The sequence below is a fragment of the Capsella rubella genome, unplaced genomic scaffold (assembly GCF_000375325.1).
Source record: "Capsella rubella cultivar Monte Gargano unplaced genomic scaffold, Caprub1_0 scaffold_4, whole genome shotgun sequence".
In the NCBI taxonomy this organism is placed as follows: Eukaryota; Viridiplantae; Streptophyta; class Magnoliopsida; order Brassicales; family Brassicaceae; genus Capsella; species Capsella rubella.
The window spans coordinates 11452757-11470934 of NW_006238920.1; the positions used below are offsets into that span (position 1 = coordinate 11452757).

Here is an 18178-nt window from a genome sequence, read left to right on the forward strand (position 1 = left end):
ACCCAATTTTAACGGGTTTTGCCCGGCGGGTCTAAGCAGTTAACCGAAATTAATTTAATCAAAAATATTTCCTTACATAAACCAAACCGGAACAACAAAGAATTACTAATTAATGAACCAAAAAATTACACAGACACAACAACAATCATTTCTTCTTCTTCACTTTGTTTCTTCATGGCCGTTTCTCACCGTCTATTTAGGCCGGCGACGGCGACGGTGAAGAATACTATTTCTTCTTTCTTCATTAGGTCTATTTCTTCTTCCTCTTCTTCTTCTTCGTCTGGGCCTTCGCTGGACCCCAAAATCGATCTCGAGGAGGCTGCGGCACAGCTCGAGAAGTCTTCGTCTTCGTCTTCGTCTTCGTCTCCGTCTCCATACAAAGGGAGAAATTTCCACTGGGTGTTTCTTGGATGTCCCGGTGTTGGTAAAGGAACCTATGCATCTCGTCTCTCTTCTCTACTCGGCGTTCCTCATATTGCCACTGGTGATCTCGTTCGTGATGAGCTCTCCTCTTCTGGTCTCCTCTCCTCTCAGGTTAGAGTTTACGGGGGAACAGGGATTCTGAATCAAGTCATAGAGATGAATAGATTCTATGATCCTGTGTTTTTAACTTTGATGATCGATGATATTGTATAAGCTAGCAGCATAGTCTTGGTTTGAGTCTGTTGAGAGACAGTGTTCAATCTCTATCTCTGATCATACCTCACAAAAGGCCCCTATGTTGCATATTTTCCAGTCTTACTTGGTCTCAGTGAAACCTCAGTTGATGTCTTTGGGGTGTTAATGTTGAATTTTTGTTGATAGTCTCCACATATGTCATCAACATGCTGTGCTAAGATCAGATTTTTTATTTTCCTGTGAAAGGAGAATTCTTTTGGTATTACAAGGATCAAGGACGGATAACGAATTTTTGAGGTTGTATATATCTCTTGTGTGGAACTAGAACAGGGGTTTTAGTTATTGAGTTTATTATATGTTAAGAGATCATGTGTTTTAGCTTAGCACTAAAGTCCTTTAACGGAACTCTTATATCGATTATAGTTGTTTAAAAGATAACTGTATGTGTGTAGAGTTTTTATCACATGTGTGTTAAAGAAGCTTATCGTTGTGAGGTGATTAGCATATTCACACAATTTTTGTCAATTGTTGCTGCATTGGTGTAGCTAAAGGAGCTTGTTAACCACGGGAAATTGGTTCCTGACGAATTCATCATTAGTTTGTTATCAAAGCGACTTGAAGCTGGCAAAGAGAAGGGTGAAGCTGGATACATTCTTGATGGTTTTCCACGAACCGTCACACAGGCGGTGAGCATTTTATTGACTAAAAAACCTGGTTGGTTGAAAAACCTTGACATTGATATCCTCTCTGTTTCTTCCATTTTTTCTGTGTCTTGTAGGAAATTCTGGAGGGAGTGACTAATATCGATCTGGTGATAAATTTGAAGCTTCGGGAAGAGGCATTACTTGCCAAATGTCTAGGAAGAAGAATTTGCAGCGAGTGTGGTGCAAACTATAATGTTGCGTGCATTGATATCAAAGGTGATAATGATGATAGTCCCAGAATGTATATGCCTCCACTTCTTCCTCCGCCAAGCTGTGAATCAAAGCTCATAAGCCGAGCTGATGACACCGAAGAAGTCGTCAAGGAAAGACTCAGGATTTACAACAAAATGGTAAGTTTTTCTTCTTTCTGCGTCCATGAGTCATACTCTGACAGATTTAAACAATGTTTACTCTTCTGCAGACCCAACCAGTGGAGGAATTCTACAGGAAGCGTGGGAAGCTGTTGGAATTTGAATTACCAGGTGGAATCCCGGAGTCATGGCCAAGGCTCCTCAGAGCGTTAAACCTTGAAAACGATAAACAGTCTGCAATAGCCTAATCCCTCGTTATCTCTCTCTGTATTTTATGATTGAATCAACATCTTGTACTACATTCTTTGCTCGAGCAATCTTCCTCGTGCATATATGCTAAAGATAGTCAATAAAGGAGATACATGTCCCACTATGATTAATTGATACATATATTATATAGTTGATTTTTCTTGTGGATCCAGGTCCACTATAGATAGTTGAAAACTCTTTCTCATACAAACAGAGGTTGACTTGGCAACAAATTGTTTCTATGCTTACCAAAGGAATTACGTAATTCAATATATCTACTAGTTATGTCGAGAATCTAATTGGCAATATGTATAATTATATACCTAACAGAGTGTCGCAGTGTCTTGGAACTTCGTGTCATTTTCTTCTGCTATGTAATTTGTGTTTTTTCCTGTTGATGGCTTCTCATCGTTAACTTGCTCTTTAGGTTTTTCATGTGTAGTGTTCTGCAATGGCAGGTCAGAAAGGCCTTGTTAATGCCAGATTCCTATGTAATAAGATCTATTCACAATTTGTTGTTAAGACCACATCGAGAAAACCAAAGAAACTCCAATTATGCATGTAATGTGGTTACATATAGTAAACTCTTATCTTGAAGCAGACATATACAATGTATGAGAGAAAGAGGGAGACTAACTTGGATAAGATTCTAGGGACTGACCATGACCGGCAAATCTTGCTTCAGTTGCCTGAAAAGTTTCAGAAAACAAATGGTGACATAATGCATGCAATGGAAAATTCTACATTACGTTTACATGATATATGCCAGAGAAACTGACCGTGGTGTAGGTTGTGCTTTAACTTGGCCAGATTGATACTGCAAAGTTGCCTCCAACATGGATTCTGCCATTACTGCCCTCTCCTCCATCTCAGCGAGTGCAGCAACAGCTTCCTCATACTTTTCCTACAACATTAGCATTATCATACTGAGAATAACTTCTTTTTCCCCCTTGAATATATGCATGCTGAGACAACGAAACTATAACAAGATAATATCCTCATATAAAGTAGTGTCACAAGGTATCATGCTAAAGAAGAACCAGCAAGCTCCAAATTTCTAGGAAGGAATCATCAGGCGTAACTATTTCTATAGCAAGTAGATAAGCCAGTGGATAAATCACACTCGACCCCACACACACAAAAAGTAGAGGTTAGCAGTTAATACTCTTTGAAACAGATAGGCAACACACTTTCATCAATTTTTGTAGTCAACGCAAACTTTCTAACCTGAAGCACTTCAGCAGCACATCTCTGAGCTACTGCATCCTGCTCAGCAAGTCTCCGTGAATCTTCTGCTACTTTATGCTCTTGCTCCATTCGCATCAAGGCCTTCATAAATTTCAAGTGGTCTTAAAATTACCATACATTGAATTGCAATAGAAGAGAGAACAGATTATTTTGAAAAGTAAACAAGTTGCACGTGCAGACCTGTATCATAGCACCTTCTTGCTCCCTCTTATCAGAAACAAGTCTTCGCAGCTCTGTCACCTCTTGCTCTAATTGCTCAATCTACCCACAATTTACGTTCAGTGGCATGAAGCAAGTCAGACTATTAAAAATAGAATGAGCAAGCAACATCCTTATTAATGACAGAAGAGAAGAATTAACTGAATGTACCACCAAATGCTCAATTAGGCAACATGAGTTTCAAAAATAGGAATACCTTAGCATTCAGTTGACGCCGATTGTCTTGTTTGACCATCTCCATGAGAGCTACCTGCAACTCTTCAGCTCTATAATAACATAGGTAGCGATCAAGGGAAATGAGGGGATATATAAAATTTTACAAGTGATTTCAATATCCAAAACCATATACAAAGCTACAAGATTAACCTTAGTACAGTTGATCTTTTTTCGTCAAGCAACTTGTGAAGTTCACCCTTCAACCAAAGAACCTGCAATTTTTGTGGGCAAGTGTTCTTATTCTAAGTTTTCACTGCAATTACTGGTGCTACCTCATCAGAAAGGGTGACACAAATTACCTGTTGTTGAAGATCTTGAAAACAATCTATGTCCCCATTCCCAGTTAGGCTAATAAAGACTTCGTCTGCATAACTGGATCCTGATTCGGAACGAGATAAACTCCCATTTGACAACGAGGCTTTGCTAGAATCCACTAAAACAGATTTTGGGTCTTGCTTAGAACTACGCAATTTGGATGCCTGGTCTTTCGAATCCCTCCAAGCTTGAAGATCCTTTAATCTTTCCTCGTATGCAGCTATCACAGTTGGTCTGTGTTTACTTCTTAATTCCTGCAATCTACTTTCATTTACATTTTGGTAACCCATGGAAGCAGTGAAAACGAGCTGGCTGCTATCAAATGTGGAACCAGTCATTGATTGTAACAAAGTAACAGCATCTCCAGTGTCCTTGGTTGTAACCAATGCAGGACCTGTTATGGCAAATATAAGAAATTAAGAGCAATTCCATTGATTGTTACTGTATGTTCAGAGAGTCCACAAAACTTATCACTTAAATTATACAGACACTAAGGTTCGACCGAGTACCATAAAACTCCATCAATGCAAGAGCTGTTCTGAAAAGCATAACACGATTTCCTTCAAATAGAAGCACATCCCACACTCTGAGAACTGTTATACCAAATAATATATATTAGACTGACATTCAGAATATTTAAAGATTGGCATCTTTTTTACAGCAGCAAAGAGAAACGCAAGAGAATTTCAAAAATTTGCCTACAAAAATAAAATTTAAACTTCCAATTTTTAAAACCTGACCACTTTCCCATGGAAGCATATTAATGAAGATGGAAAGAAACCATGGCCCTGTAACACAAGCCACCTGCACTCCAAGAAAATCTAGATGCTGAACTGCAGAAATACAGAAATCACACAAAACATTAGCACCAACTGCAGCTCTTGGTAAGATGAAACAGGACAATTAAAATACTAACCCAATTTAGGGAATCTCTCTCCAATTAACTCCTCCAGGACTCGTTGGTCGACCTGGTATAAGATTCCATATAAAAGAATAATTAAAAAAATGATTTATCTGTGGAGGGAAGAGTATAACTTTTGAATGCTATCACTAGCTGGTCCCAAAATATAGAAATGCAGTACAAAAAAACAAAAGAACAAAAACTAATAATTACCTGGGACTCGATCATCTCTTCTGAATAATAATTATTGAAGTAGTCATCAATGATGCCTATTAGCGACCTTCAAAAGTCCGAAAAAATATTACACATTTGTTACAAAAGAAGATTTGAGGGAGTGAGCTAATATTCAACCAAGAGAAAATGAACTCATAGGTACACGAATTTCACACAGATCCAAAGAGATGGGTTCATTGAGAAACAATATTAAGAGTTATTGAGCAGTTTCCATACATACCAAAAGGCATTCTCTTCGGGCATCAGAAGTAATAAAAGTGCAGCGAAGAAATTCATGGCCTGCACATAATTGATTGATACAAGATAACAAATAACTGAGATGTTCTTTTTTTTGTGAGCATGTCACCATACTAGATTACAGGAGTGACAGTATTTAATAACCGAATACCTGGCAGTATCCAACAGAGGGATTATGTCTAGCATAGGCAGTTAGCAACCGCCGCAGAGCATTTCTGAAATCATCATCTAGGGCAGGATGACCTGGAAATGTCCGGGGTAAATCCTGTACTCGAAATAAGCAACAACTTGAGGAAAATGACCAGGATCAACAGGATTCCAGCACTGCATCACTAGTTAGAAAATGATTGATACCAAGTATTGGAGGATAAAATAGCTGCTAACCTTTTCTATCTGTCCTTTCCATTTTTCCACAGCAGCGAGGGGGTCTGTACTTGAACCTTTCTCATCTGCATGCTGCATGTGCTCCTGCTCTATGTCGTTTCCTAGACTATCAGCAGCTAGTAGATTTTGGTAATAATTCTTGACCCGACGTTTCTTAACTCCCACAAATGCTTGCCAGAGCTGAATATTAGTATATATACTTTCAATTATTGAGTATAATAAGAACTAAATATTAATACTTGGAGAATGATAAACAAAATAGAAAAGAGAAGGAAATAATCCAGAATGACAAAGGTTTATTACCTCACCCCTCAGAGCCATAGGTGCACCGCCACGAACAAGGACTTCAAGTTCTTCTTTCCAGGGGCATGCAGATACTAGGGAGGTTGCATCAACATTAGCAGACATGCTGGAGACACTTGTACCATCTGAAGAACCATCCTGAATTAGATCTGATCTCTCCACATCATAGAACTCGTCTTCAGAATCATTCTCAGTTACTCCCTCCGAAAATTTGGTCGCATCAGTTGAAGGTAAAGAATTTAATTTCTGAAGTTCTTGGTAGCCGTTTGAGGACTCTTCCTTCATCTTGATACGGACACTCATCAATTCCTCAATTGCTTGAAGAGATGGTCTGATCTCGGTCCATAACTGAACTTTGTGCCCATTCTTCTCTCCATTGAGAACTTCATTTCCCTCTCTCTTATTTCCAGGAGTTAAATCAGAACCTGGCTTTTCAGTATACAAATCTTTTCCTTGGGTTCTCTTGTTTAGTTCCTCTTGTTTTTTCTTGTCGCTCTCACTTGGATGTACATGATAATTTTCAGAAGATCCATTCACAGGTGACATGCCAGATTCTGCATGATCTTTCAGGAATTTGTTCCACCTGGCCGACCTCTCCTCTTCTTCCTCCTGCATTTTAACAACAAGGAGCACATTTAAGGTTAAAACATCAAGTAAATGAATGGCAGCGACTGCATATTTCAAGCAATTGATCAGTACCACTAAATGAAAATTTCTAAGTTTAGTCCATTTTTGAATAGTTTAACATAGATTGCAATTTGACCACTAAATTTAAGACAAACCAAGCCTTTTGTCTAGTGGTGTGAATATGCACTAAATCAGTTTTGGAGATAGAAGTGGAACCTTGTAGATATTAACATGTTCTCGGTATTGTTGCACATGCTGAGGCCTCACAGAAAATCCATATGCATCCCTGTTTATAAAAAACCAACCACATTGACTTCATCAGTACTTAGAATTACTAAGGATTACAGCAGATAACAGCAAAAATCACCGTTTCAAAGGAAAACTAAGTTCCAGTAACTAAGATAAAGATAAAATCAAGATAATCATCATCAGATGCTCAACTAGTGATCAGAAAGACACCATTTTGCTCAGCAAATCTAGAGCAGAGACTAACTGAATTTCAAAAAGATCCCTCAAAATGTGGTAAATTAGAAACAGAAACACAAAGAGCTAGGCAATGTAGCAACGGAGAAGCTCTAAAGGCGATACCTTTTGTGGTCGGATGAGAATAGATTATTAACGGGATTGGAAACGGCGTCAGCGATCATTATTCCTTAATCCTTAGTCGGAGAGCGAGATCTCTCTCAGAGTGAAGTCGGTGAGGAGTTGAAAAAGGTGGCTGAGCGAAGAAGAAGATCCGATGGAACAAGCAACACTAATTGATCATCATTACACGCGACTGAAGTTGGAAAAAAATGGATGAAGTTACAGTGTAGAGAGAGACAGACGAAGAAAAGGTCCGAGATTGTCGTAGAGGACGTTATTACATGCTTTAATTGTTTACTTTACTTATCATCAATTCCCCGAAACCTTTGGCCTCCTTTGCAAATATACATTTACTGGACATTTATACATCGGACATAAGTTAATTAAATATGGGCCTAATTCAACTAAAAGCCCACTTGTTTGGTGTTTGATTAAAAGTCATTTTTACCCTTTTGAGTCCACGTCACACCGTCTTCCCAATTTCTTCGAATTCCATCAGTCGGACCTCTCTCTCCATCTTTTTCGGCTAATCTCGCTGATAACTTGATCTTCTTATTCGATTGATTTGTTTGCTTGTTTCAATTCAAAATCTCTGAAGAGACCGATCCAGTTAGAAGCTCGCCCATGCTCAGATCAGGTCTCGCTTCGTTAATCGTCGATGTCAATTTGCGCCGCACATTACGTCCAAACCCAACCTTTTGTTTTCCGGCGCATCTTAGCCGTTCCTACTCACGCCGCTGCATTATCGCTTCCCGTACAGCTCTGAGGTTTCCGATTCATAGATGTAGCCACCATCGCCTTTTCTGCTTTTCTTCATCCTCTTCGTCGGAGCAAGGCAGACCAACTTCCTCTTCCCGAAACAGTTTCAGTGCCAGTGGTCAAGGGCAGCTTGATGATGGTGACGACAATTCTCCGCAGCAATCATCTTCTAAAGTTCTTACATTGCCTACCGTATTAACACTTGGTCGTGTCGCCGCCGTTCCGCTTCTCGTCGCAAGTACGTTAATTTGTTGCCTGCAATTTTGTTTTGGATTTGAATGTGTCAAAATGCTTATGGTCTAACAAGAAATTATGATCCTTTCTGCTTCTGTGGAATCATTTCTTGAGCTCAACATTATACAGAGATACGTTTTTGTTTTGGGATTGAAATATTTGTTCATTCTTTTGTTTTGTTGGGTGTAGCGTTTTACTGTGATAGTTGGTGGGGGACAACTGCTACAACAAGCATTTTCATTGCAGCAGCCATTACAGACTGGCTTGACGGCTATCTTGCCCGCAAGGTATTTTCTTTATACCAATCTCGTATGTGTTCCTGCATTTCACAGTGCAATCTAAATGGTCAGATCGTGTACTTTTCAGATGAAGTTAGGTTCTGCGTTTGGTGCCTTTTTGGATCCAGTTGCAGATAAGGTGTGTAGACTTGTCTTTCTAAAATACCCTTTAGATTATAGTGGAATAAAAATATCTGTGTAGCCTAGATACACATATCTCTTATTTATGGATGTCTTGGGTTTTCAGCTTATGGTCGCAGCTACATTGATCTTACTGTGTACAAAACCTATCGACGTTGCTGTATTAGGACCAGTTCCTTGGTTATTGACGGTGCCTTCTATTGCAATCATTGGTAGAGAGGTCAGATATTGTAGCAAAATTGATCGGAATTCCTTAATTTCATTCACATGGAGAATAAGTAAACATGTCCTTAACTATATGATACATTTGTAGATTACTATGTCAGCAGTAAGAGAATGGGCTGCATCTCAAAATGGAAAGCTTTTAGAGGTAAGTTCAATCACTAACATCCATCTCTGATTTTGTAGTGCGTAAGAGCTTTCTTTTCTTCTTTTTTTTTGTTCTTACTGACTCCTCATGAAATGGTATTGATTGATGCTTGCAGGCGGTTGCTGTAAATAACTTGGGCAAGTGGAAAACCGCCACACAGATGACAGCACTAACCATACTTCTTGCAAGCCGGGATAGCAATATTGGATGGCTCGTCGCCTCGGGTGCTGGTTTGCTTTATGTATCGGCAGGACTATCGGTTTGGTCTTTGGTCGTTTATATGAGGAAGATATGGAAAGTACTAATGAAGTAGTCTACTGGTTTTGTTTTGCGTTGACCTGCATTTGGATGGATACACATGCATTGATGGAAAGGGTCTCTCAGTCATGGCCTGTACAGGAGCAGTAATCTCATGAGAAATGCTTGACAGCATGTAGAAAGAAGTACTAGTAGAATATGTAGATGACTTAGCTGTGCTCTTTCCCAACACAATATGAAATGTGTAATCTCGTCAAGGTTAAAGCCTAATAATGTGTGTATTGTGCTTGGCAAATTTGATCTTTGTTTTATAAGCTTTTTAGAGTTTTTTAGGTGATTAACAAGTGTTCATATATAACTCTAATATTCCAATACATGTTGTAGTGGATAAGAAGATGTTGACCATGAAGTTTCTCATATCTCTTTACAAAAAGAATACGAGATAGAAAGATAGAAACAAGAATACGAGAAACAGACGCCTTATATATACATTTACTTATTGTGTTGTCTTATTGTACTAAGAAATCATTATATGAGAACTCAGGACTGGAGAGAAGAAGATCGAAATGCCTGCTTCCAAGCGTGTCTTTTAGTATTGTGATCTGACCTTCTTTAAAGAGTGTGTCCTCTTCCAGTTTCTCTACCTTGTTCTTCAACATCTCCTTGTCTGACTCCAAATCCATGTTTCTCTTCCTGCATTCCTTCACTTCCTTCCACATCTCTTCCCTTTCCTCCAACACTTTTGGTAATGTAGCCAAGTCCTTTACAGCTTCTTGGAGATTTATTTCAAGCCTGTTTATGATCTCGTCCTTCTTCTCCATCTGATGTTTTAATCAAACCATCATCAGATTCAGAACACACTCAAGGAGCTTTTATTTCCTTATGAGCAAACAATAAGTACAAAAAAAACAGAGAAATACCTGCAGCTTGAGGTCTTTTAGTTGATGGTTGTTTACCGAAAGGTTGTCTAAAGTGTTTTGGATTTCACATTGTAGAACTTCGTTACCTCGTACTCCTGCTGCTACTTCTGCTTGCAGCTGTTCGATTTCTTCTTCCTTGGAATACAGTTTCTCTCTTAATAAACTCGTGACTAGAGTTTCTGCTCTTAGTTCAGCTCTCAGGGATTTCTAAATCAGATTAAAAAAAGGCGAATCATTTAGCACAGAGACAACCATGTAAGCCTATGTTCTAAATGATATTAGCACCCATTGAAGGATAAAATATGAATAGGTATTGGAAAACTCACCTCCACCGATTGGTTGTTTGGCTCACTAGGCCTAGCAGAAGTTGAGCAAGATGATTCAGAATTATCATTGGATTTCTCAAGCAACAAACTTGATACTGTCTGCAAACTCCTCTTCAAGCTTTCAGTTCCACGCCTTATTCCATGAACTCTCATCTCAGATTCAATCAGAAACTGCTCACTCAATCCATTATTCACTGATTGATAGGACTCAGGGAACTGGGTTAATTTCTCTTTGATGATCTTCAATAACTTGTAACACAGCTGAGTGCTCTCATTTAGCATTGACAGCCCTTGGTCTTGCAACTGGCATACTCGCATCTTCATCTCATTATCTAGCTTGAAGGTCGTAACGTCAGCTTCTTCTCCATTTCTTTTGACATGATTCAGCAGACAGTTATTCTCACGAACAAGAGATTCAGCTTCGAGCTTCATTGATTCTACCTCTTTTCTAAGTGCCAATTCAACTCCTACCAACCTTATTTGCTCCATCTGAAGCTTCTTGTCCACATGCTCTGACGGTTGCTTCTTAATTTCCTCAGAGAGGCTTTCTTTAAGTCCCTCAATAGTCTTCTCTTGTTCTTTGCAGGTTCTTAGGAGCTTTGTCACAGATTTGTGTAGCTCCTTGCATTCCATATCTTTCTCCTCAAAGTTTCTTCTTATGCAATCAAGATCATCGGTACTACCAGTGTAACTCTCTTGTAATTTGGTGAGGTTTTGCATAAGATACAAGTTTTCTTCACGAAATTCCCCTGCTGTTCCACTCAACTCCGTGACTGTTTCATCCAAATGTCTTATCATATCGATGCGCTCAGTTTCCTTCTCATGAAAAGTAGATATTTCTCTCTGGAGTGAGACATTATGCTCGGCAAGCTCTCTGACACGCTCCCTTAGCCTCTTCTCCTCCAGTTTGAAACTCTCAAGCTTTGAAGTAAACTCACCTGACCTTCTATCAAACTCTTTCTCCAACTCAACCTGTAACTCACTCTTCTCTTTTTCTAGCCTCTTTACATGCAAGTCCCGATCTGTCTTTGCCCGTCTGATCTCTTCCCTAGTAGAAGCCCTCTCATCCATTTGTGACCGCAAAAGACTTAAAACCTCAAAAGCCAAGCCTACCCTCTCTTCTTCCATTTGTCTAATATCCCCAACCAAAGATGAAACATCGAAATCACAGCCTGAAAGAAACTTCTTCTCCTCCAGTTCTTGAGAAAGCAACTTCACTCTCTTCTCAGCTTCTTTATATCTCCTTTCTAGCTCTGAACAAACATCACCTTCCTTACATACACCATTAGTTCCCATAAACATGTCCTTACCATGTAATAAAAACTGTTGGTGCTGCTGTTCTGCTTGGTCATCCGCGTAATATTCGCTCACCCGTTCATAATGTTCAGTCAGTGGAACAACAAGATCAGCCAAAACATCCGAGTTTGAGACAAGAGTTTTACCATTGTAACCACCACATACATCTTGTATTCTGATGGGCTCATAACTTAACGCCTTGGACTTGCCCTGAGTATTATGAGATAGTCTCTCAATAACGCTTCTTGCAAGTGAACGAGCCGATGCATCCCTCAAACCTTTAGATTTCCGTTTGTCTTTGCCGCCACTATCTGATAATGGTGAAGGGGATTGTTGAGCTCGTGGTGGAAGCCCCCTTCTACTTCCAGAGAGACTACTATGTGGTGAACCACTCTTTTGCTTACTCCGTTCTAAATGCTCTTCTCCATCAATGTAACGGTCCAGGACATTACTAGAACAAGTTGACAAACTTGCAGATTCTTTACATTGTCTGTCTGGAGTAAAACATCTGATGAGACATACAAATCAACAACTTGATTCATTATTTTTTCAATTCAATATAACAACAACAAGAAGAATCTAAATTACCGTGAGGAATGATTTCGCAAACGATGTTGGCTGCTTCTAGTAGCATCATTTGAAGAAGTTCCATCAATGAGAAAAGCTGCAGAGGAAAATGAACGGCTTCGTCTAAAAGCAGCCGCATCACCAGATTCTCCACTCTGAGACTTGTTATAACCCTTCGGACTATTCAAATTTTGTTGAAACTGATCATCTTTTTGCTTATGAGGCTGTTTATGATCAGTTCCATTACTACTAGATGATGATTTGAAAAAGAAAAGCTTCTTCATTGGTAACAAGCTGGAAAAGGTTCCTCACTACAATACCGCAGCTGGAATCAAAATTGATAGATAAAGAGTAAGAAAAAGGTTCCTCCTTTGTTCAGAAAAAAAAAAGGCAAAACAGCTCATAGAAAGGGACATTGATTAGAGACAGTAATCATGAAATTGAAAACATAAACAAACACAAAGTTTTAACATTTTCCAGCAAAACAGAGCAGAGAGTGTTCTAAAGTTGAGTCTTACTTAAACACTTCACTCGACGAGAATAATTCAAAGTCATCTTCTCTATTTTTTAGCTTTGACAATACCAGATATGGTTTAAAAATAGAAAACGAACAAGATCAAGATCGCCACAAATTTCTCTATCAAATATGAAAATGTCAGAGCTTTTCTGACAGATCCGTAATCATCGAAGTGAGTCGTAAGTCTTTAAGTAAAAAAGACCAAACTACCCTTTAATTCTTCCCACTAAAAAAAACCTCGAAAACGAAACAGGATTGAAAACTTTTCGTTGATGTCGACAAAGCCCAACATCGAACCTGAGCTCCAGTGGCGAAGAAGAAAAATCGAAACACAGAACTGAAGCAGTAACCATGTTTTTCGGAATTTCAAAAGAGAGTTATGAAGTTTACCATAAACAGAGTCACAGAGAGAGCAACTTCAAAATCGGGAATCGAGGAGATGTGGAGGGAAACTCAATGATCAAAAACCGAAACCGAAATCAAATAGAAAGCAGAGTTTTTGACGGCGTGTTTGTTAAACGTTAACGGAGAGACTTTATTACAAGGAAGACGCGTCACGGCGGCGGCAGAGTATTAACAGAGAAGGAGAGAAAGTCGAAAGGACAAAAGAGACGAGGTTTTGTCCGTAAATTAGAATGGATATAAAGGGTAATTTCGTAACTCAGCGTTCACTTTTTAAATCTTTTGGCAGGAGCGGGCCTTTTTTATTTGTTTTAATTGTGGGCCTAATTGTTTTTTAGCTGTGTTTGGTGAATAAGCATTACTCAATATTGTTTTTTTGCCTTTTCTTAGATTAAAAAAAATAAGTCAATTAATAGTAAAAAAGGGTAATTTGTTAATAATAATGTGGACTAAGAAACTTTTAGAAATTTGTATTAATAATGAGAGTATTTTTTTCTTCTAATTATGCTAACTAACAAAATAACTAAAAATTGAACAGAGTATTTACTGAAATTAATAGGCATGTAGATTTTTTGAACCAGACTACTTTGGGGAAAAAAATTGATTGGAGATATGAGACAACCAGATAATCAATGTAAGAAAGTTAAATGAAATACTATTCCAATTGTCAAGAAAGATATAATTATTTTACCAAATATTTTAAAGATAAGAACTTACAATATTGGATAATTATGTCATTGAAGTATTAGAAATTTAGAATTATTGACACATAATTGTAAAGAAGGATATAATTATTTTTTCATGACATTTGTCTCTTATACATTCATGAACTTTTCTGCCACTAAAATATCAAGGAACACACACGCCAATCTTATTGATATTATTTTTAGTACACACACAGAAAGTTACTTTAACTTAAAACACACATTAAAAGAAGAAAACACACACCAATCTTATTGGAAGTTTCATTTGGTACAAATATAATATGACTGGACTGGTTTAAATAATATGGTAGATAAGGTTTATCACTTGGTAGTGGTGGTGGTGATGGGCACGATAGTGACTCCGATGCTGTGAACAACATCGCTAGCTTGTCCATGGAATCCAACGATCTTGTGGCCTTCTTCTCCGAGCGAGAACTTCTCACCAGAATCCATTCCGAACGGCATTGACTCCCTTTTGTTTGTCTTAAACTGAAGACAGACAATTATTGGTGCCTCGACTCCGTAGATCTTATCGTAGTAGCCATCTATAGCCATGATATATTCACCATCTTCAAGCACAAACTGCAAATATTTATTAAAAACTAACAAAGGGTAAGTGTAAGTAGTTTAGAGAATGTATCGAAACAATAAATCTTGTTTGTTTCTAAAAAGTATATATAACCTCTTCAGCTCCAAGTAATGTCATCTTCCCATGGTCATCTCCGAGTACAACGTTTTTGCCCTTACTATACTCAAACTTGACAAAGGATACACCATCGTTACCTTGTCCTACAAGTATCTTCCTTACACCGTCATAGACACCATCATCCCATGTAACTCCTTCGTTGCCGCCTACTGCTGGTAGTTTCTTGGTTGGAATCAATGGAGTCAGAGTGGGAACAGGTGCAAAATATGCTCCAAGAGCATCAATAGCTGCATCTTCCTTTCCATGGAACCCAACAAGCCTATGACCCTTTTGCTCCAACACAAACTTCTTACCCACATTATACCCAAAGAATGATGTCCTCCCTTTTGATGTTTCGAACTTGAGTGACGTGATGGCGGTATTGCTGAAAATGTTCGGTTTCTGATAGGTTGCTTCCACCGATTTGATGTATTCGTCCGGGTAAGCAAGCACAAACTGTAACAAGAGGCAAAATTCAAGAAGATATATTTACTGTTGTAAGAAATCCAGATGCATGCTACAAGAATGGAATCGGAGTGTGAAAAGAGAAACTTCATACCATTTCAAAGAATACACAACAAAATAATTAATTATATTTGGAACCTAAATTCATGTTGTCATATTATGTCACATATAAATAGAGTTAACACGACATATAATATTTTATTTTTGCTAATTCTATATATGAACTAGTAAAAATACCTCGGTTGGTGTTTTTCCTTTCACTCCGTGGTGACATGTCTTTGCTTCCCCGCCTTTCTCGTACTCGAACTCTAAATAAGTGATACGAGAATTATCTTGACAAATACGCAGCGTTTTAATGCCGTCGTAAAAACCATCATCCCAAACACGCCCGTCTGTACCACCTTGGGCATCCAGCTTGTATAAAGGGACTGGCGCTGTATCCAATACAAAGTAAACTCCAAGAGCGTCGAGAGCATCACCGGCTCTTCCATGGAACCCTACGATCTTCTTTCCCTCATCTTCAAAAACAAACTTTTTACCGTTCGTAATTCCAAACAAGTTTGGACCAAACGTTGGAGAGCTTCTACCCTTTGAGGTCTTAAATACGAGGGACGTGATCATTTCTGTGGCAAGCAGAGCCACAGGATGGTAGCTTCCCTCCACCGTGGTGATGTGTTCGTCCGGATATTGAAGTGCAAACTGTAAACATGATAATATTATTAGGGTTTGCTTTTATGATAAAGGTGTCTTTAGAGTTTGTATATTATTTGTTCCCAGAAGTACTAATAAAAAGTCTTAGAAAGACTAAAGGATACGTACGTATCCGTCTCAAAAGTATTCTTGTTCTCCTTGTTTTTACGACTTAAGTGAAGGTTTCATATATATCCCAACTTTATTATCCGAATTCACAAGAGCCATTCGTACTATAGTAATTATATAGTATTCCAAACAAAATAAGAAGAAGTACAGTGGTGATCACCTCTTTAGGGTGTTGATCTGGTGTCCCATATTCACGTGTTACTACTTGGCCGTCTTCCTTCACGTACTCAAATTTGACGTAAGTGATACGGTTGAGATCTTGCCCTACATACACTTTTCTTACACCTTCATATACCTCGTCGTCCCATTCCTGTCCTCCTTCACCACCGCATAGTGCCAACTTCCGGTACATCCTCGCCATTTCGAATCTTCATATATATATTGGAAATGAGATTTACTTCTTCTATATATTATCGCGATAAAGTATTCATGTACATTTAAGCTTTATATTGTTCTATAAGCTGGTATGTGGTTAATAATACACAAATATCATGACAACATTGTAGCCTATTCATAGACGTACATAGCAAGAACATCAAAAGTTCAAAATTAACGGTCCAAGAAACACAAATTAATAAAACAATCAACTGATGACGGGTAAATATTTTTTACCGTGTGATTTGATAGCTCTATTATTGGTGATTTGGTGTAATAGAAAGCTGTTTAGCTAATCAAGATCAGTTATTGCTCACATTTTTTCCCTTCTCTTAAAGATTTTGTGATACGATCTATTTAAATCAAACACTTCTTAAAAATATTTTGGGAATGACTCCTAGGCTCCTGGCTAGTAGCTACTACTGTACTTCACAAAACATATGGTATAAGGGATAATCTTGGCTATGATACAATATAACAAATTCAAAAAAAAAAAAATTAGAGAAGAGAGAGATACCAATAAATTCTTGAACTCTGGTTGATCGAAGAGATGCATCTTTTTTGCCTTGTGTTGGAGTGTGTATATTTATTGACAATCTTTAGAACACCGGGGTTTTTATTTATTTTTCAATTATTGAACATTTTTATAATCAACTCGTGGTTCACGAGGGCCTCCGTCACAAATGCGATAAATAATAAGAGACCAATAATAATAGTACACAACTTGTCAAATGTGGATAAAATTATTAAAGCACAACGAATGAATAAAACAATATAACGCATCAAAAGAGCAGATACCAAATTCAATATATTAACTAGAATAAATTTGGAACCAAACCCACTAAAACTATTAACCAGATTTTTGTGAGGGAACAGAGATGAACAGATAACAAATGTAGCTGAACCATGCAATACTCTCTCATTTGGAACAGAAGTAAACACGATTTATGTTCTAAACAGAGTAAAGATAGTAAAACAGAACAGCAAAAAGGGGACGATGGAAAAAGTTAATGATAAAAGAGGCATGTACATTAGAAAGAAGGAATACCACAACTAAAACAATGTACCACAACACTGATTTTGTGTCTTCAATGACTCTCTTTTACATTCATGTTGTGTTTTGAAATGTCTCTGACGCTCAAATCAGAATAATCCCTGCGTGCATATATTCTTAATTTAGAAAATATGAATCATCTTCTTGTTCAAGTGTTGGCATGATATCAGAAAGGTGAAGATTGTAATTCTTGTTCTTCTTCTCCTTCTTCTCCTTCTTCACCTTAGCCTTCTTCTTCTCCTCCTTGTCCTTTTTCTTCTCATCCTTCTCCCTTTTTTTCTCCTCCTTCTTCTTCTCCTCCTCCTCCTCCTCCTTTATCTTCTCTTCCTTCTCCTTTTTCCTACGTAGCTTCGTCGAGACAGTTTTTGAACTTACACTTGAATCTGAACCAGCCAACAAGAAAGAAGAATAAGAATGATAACAATATATATTATCATGAAGAGGATAAGTTGTTGTATGCTATGGTAGTTAATTAATTAACCTTCGTTTTTGTAGACGGAGTTGTAATGGATGCCTGCAAGATAGCTCAAATAGATGACCTTGTCTTGTTATACACGTCAAGAACAATCCGCAAATAAAATTCAAGATTGATTGATTTACCTGTTTTATGATTTCTTGTCTAACACGTTTGTGAAAATCTGAGGTTTTATAGATTTGATCAGCTAAGGCACGGAACTGTAAAACAAAAAAAGAAGGAAGATTATTCAGGATACGATCAAGAATCACACAAGTTGATGATGAGTTGATGAGTATAAACATTACCTGGCAGTTTCCGTCACTTTTCATCTTAATCTCGGTGTAACCTTCCCACTCCAAACTGAAAAATCAACAAGAAGAAAACATATATAGTCGAGACT

The 18178-nt window shown here is 38.0% G+C and overlaps 5 protein-coding genes across 10 annotated transcripts; 2 read left to right on the top strand and 3 right to left on the bottom strand.

The window, feature by feature from the left end:
• The first annotated feature begins 142 nt into the window (after positions 1–142).
• LOC17888579 (probable adenylate kinase 6, chloroplastic) lies at positions 143–2006 on the top strand. Its single transcript, XM_023783892.1, has 4 exons — positions 143–534; positions 1164–1304; positions 1397–1672; positions 1744–2006. Exons 1-4 carry the CDS (start codon positions 175–177, stop codon positions 1879–1881), a joined length of 915 nt encoding a protein of 304 aa, XP_023639660.1. The 5' UTR covers positions 143–174; the 3' UTR covers positions 1882–2006.
• On the bottom strand, positions 2005–7426 carry LOC17889615 (TBC1 domain family member 2B). 4 transcript variants are annotated; one of them, XM_023783889.1, is made up of 18 exons: positions 7155–7420; positions 6783–6852; positions 5940–6548; positions 5637–5816; positions 5404–5517; positions 5236–5294; positions 4995–5061; positions 4797–4848; positions 4621–4713; positions 4390–4473; positions 3865–4274; positions 3716–3777; positions 3546–3615; positions 3311–3391; positions 3110–3211; positions 2662–2786; positions 2544–2571; positions 2005–2328 (listed from the first exon to the last, which is right to left on the bottom strand). In XM_023783889.1, exons 1-18 carry the CDS (start codon positions 7211–7213, stop codon positions 2206–2208), a joined length of 2388 nt encoding a protein of 795 aa, XP_023639657.1. In that variant the 5' UTR covers positions 7214–7420; the 3' UTR covers positions 2005–2205. The 4 variants fall into 4 exon arrangements, with proteins under 4 accessions (XP_023639657.1, XP_006296477.1, XP_023639658.1 ...); XM_006296415.2 differs by having other exon boundaries at positions 2274–2328; positions 2520–2571; positions 7155–7416; XM_023783890.1 differs by lacking the exons at positions 2005–2328; positions 2544–2571; positions 2662–2786; positions 3110–3211 and having other exon boundaries at positions 3340–3431; positions 7155–7426.
• A 218-nt stretch (positions 7427–7644) lies between these two features.
• Positions 7645–9519, top strand: LOC17890088 (CDP-diacylglycerol--glycerol-3-phosphate 3-phosphatidyltransferase 1, chloroplastic). Its single transcript, XM_006294647.2, has 6 exons — positions 7645–8148; positions 8334–8431; positions 8511–8561; positions 8670–8783; positions 8877–8933; positions 9049–9519. Exons 1-6 carry the CDS (start codon positions 7776–7778, stop codon positions 9244–9246), a joined length of 891 nt encoding a protein of 296 aa, XP_006294709.1. The 5' UTR covers positions 7645–7775; the 3' UTR covers positions 9247–9519.
• Positions 9520–9544: 25 nt separating this feature from the next.
• LOC17889043 (227 kDa spindle- and centromere-associated protein) lies at positions 9545–13508 on the bottom strand. Of its 3 annotated transcripts, none has more exons than XM_006293607.2 (5): positions 13208–13508; positions 12322–12625; positions 10438–12223; positions 10112–10318; positions 9545–10012 (listed from the first exon to the last, which is right to left on the bottom strand). In XM_006293607.2, the coding sequence occupies exons 2-5, from the start codon at positions 12582–12584 to the stop codon at positions 9701–9703; spliced, it is 2568 nt and encodes an 855-aa protein (XP_006293669.1). In that variant the 5' UTR covers positions 12585–12625; positions 13208–13508; the 3' UTR covers positions 9545–9700. The 3 variants fall into 3 exon arrangements, with proteins under 3 accessions (XP_006293669.1, XP_023640109.1, XP_023640110.1); XM_023784341.1 differs by having other exon boundaries at positions 10438–12241; XM_023784342.1 differs by lacking the exon at positions 13208–13508 and adding an exon at positions 12819–12829 and having other exon boundaries at positions 10438–12241.
• A 558-nt stretch (positions 13509–14066) lies between these two features.
• Positions 14067–16856, bottom strand: LOC17889556 (jacalin-related lectin 22). The gene is made up of 5 exons (XM_006295531.2): positions 16785–16856; positions 16053–16260; positions 15311–15772; positions 14606–15064; positions 14067–14505 (listed from the first exon to the last, which is right to left on the bottom strand). The coding sequence occupies exons 2-5, from the start codon at positions 16251–16253 to the stop codon at positions 14245–14247; spliced, it is 1383 nt and encodes a 460-aa protein (XP_006295593.1). The 5' UTR covers positions 16254–16260; positions 16785–16856; the 3' UTR covers positions 14067–14244.
• Positions 16857–18178: the final 1322 nt, after the last annotated feature.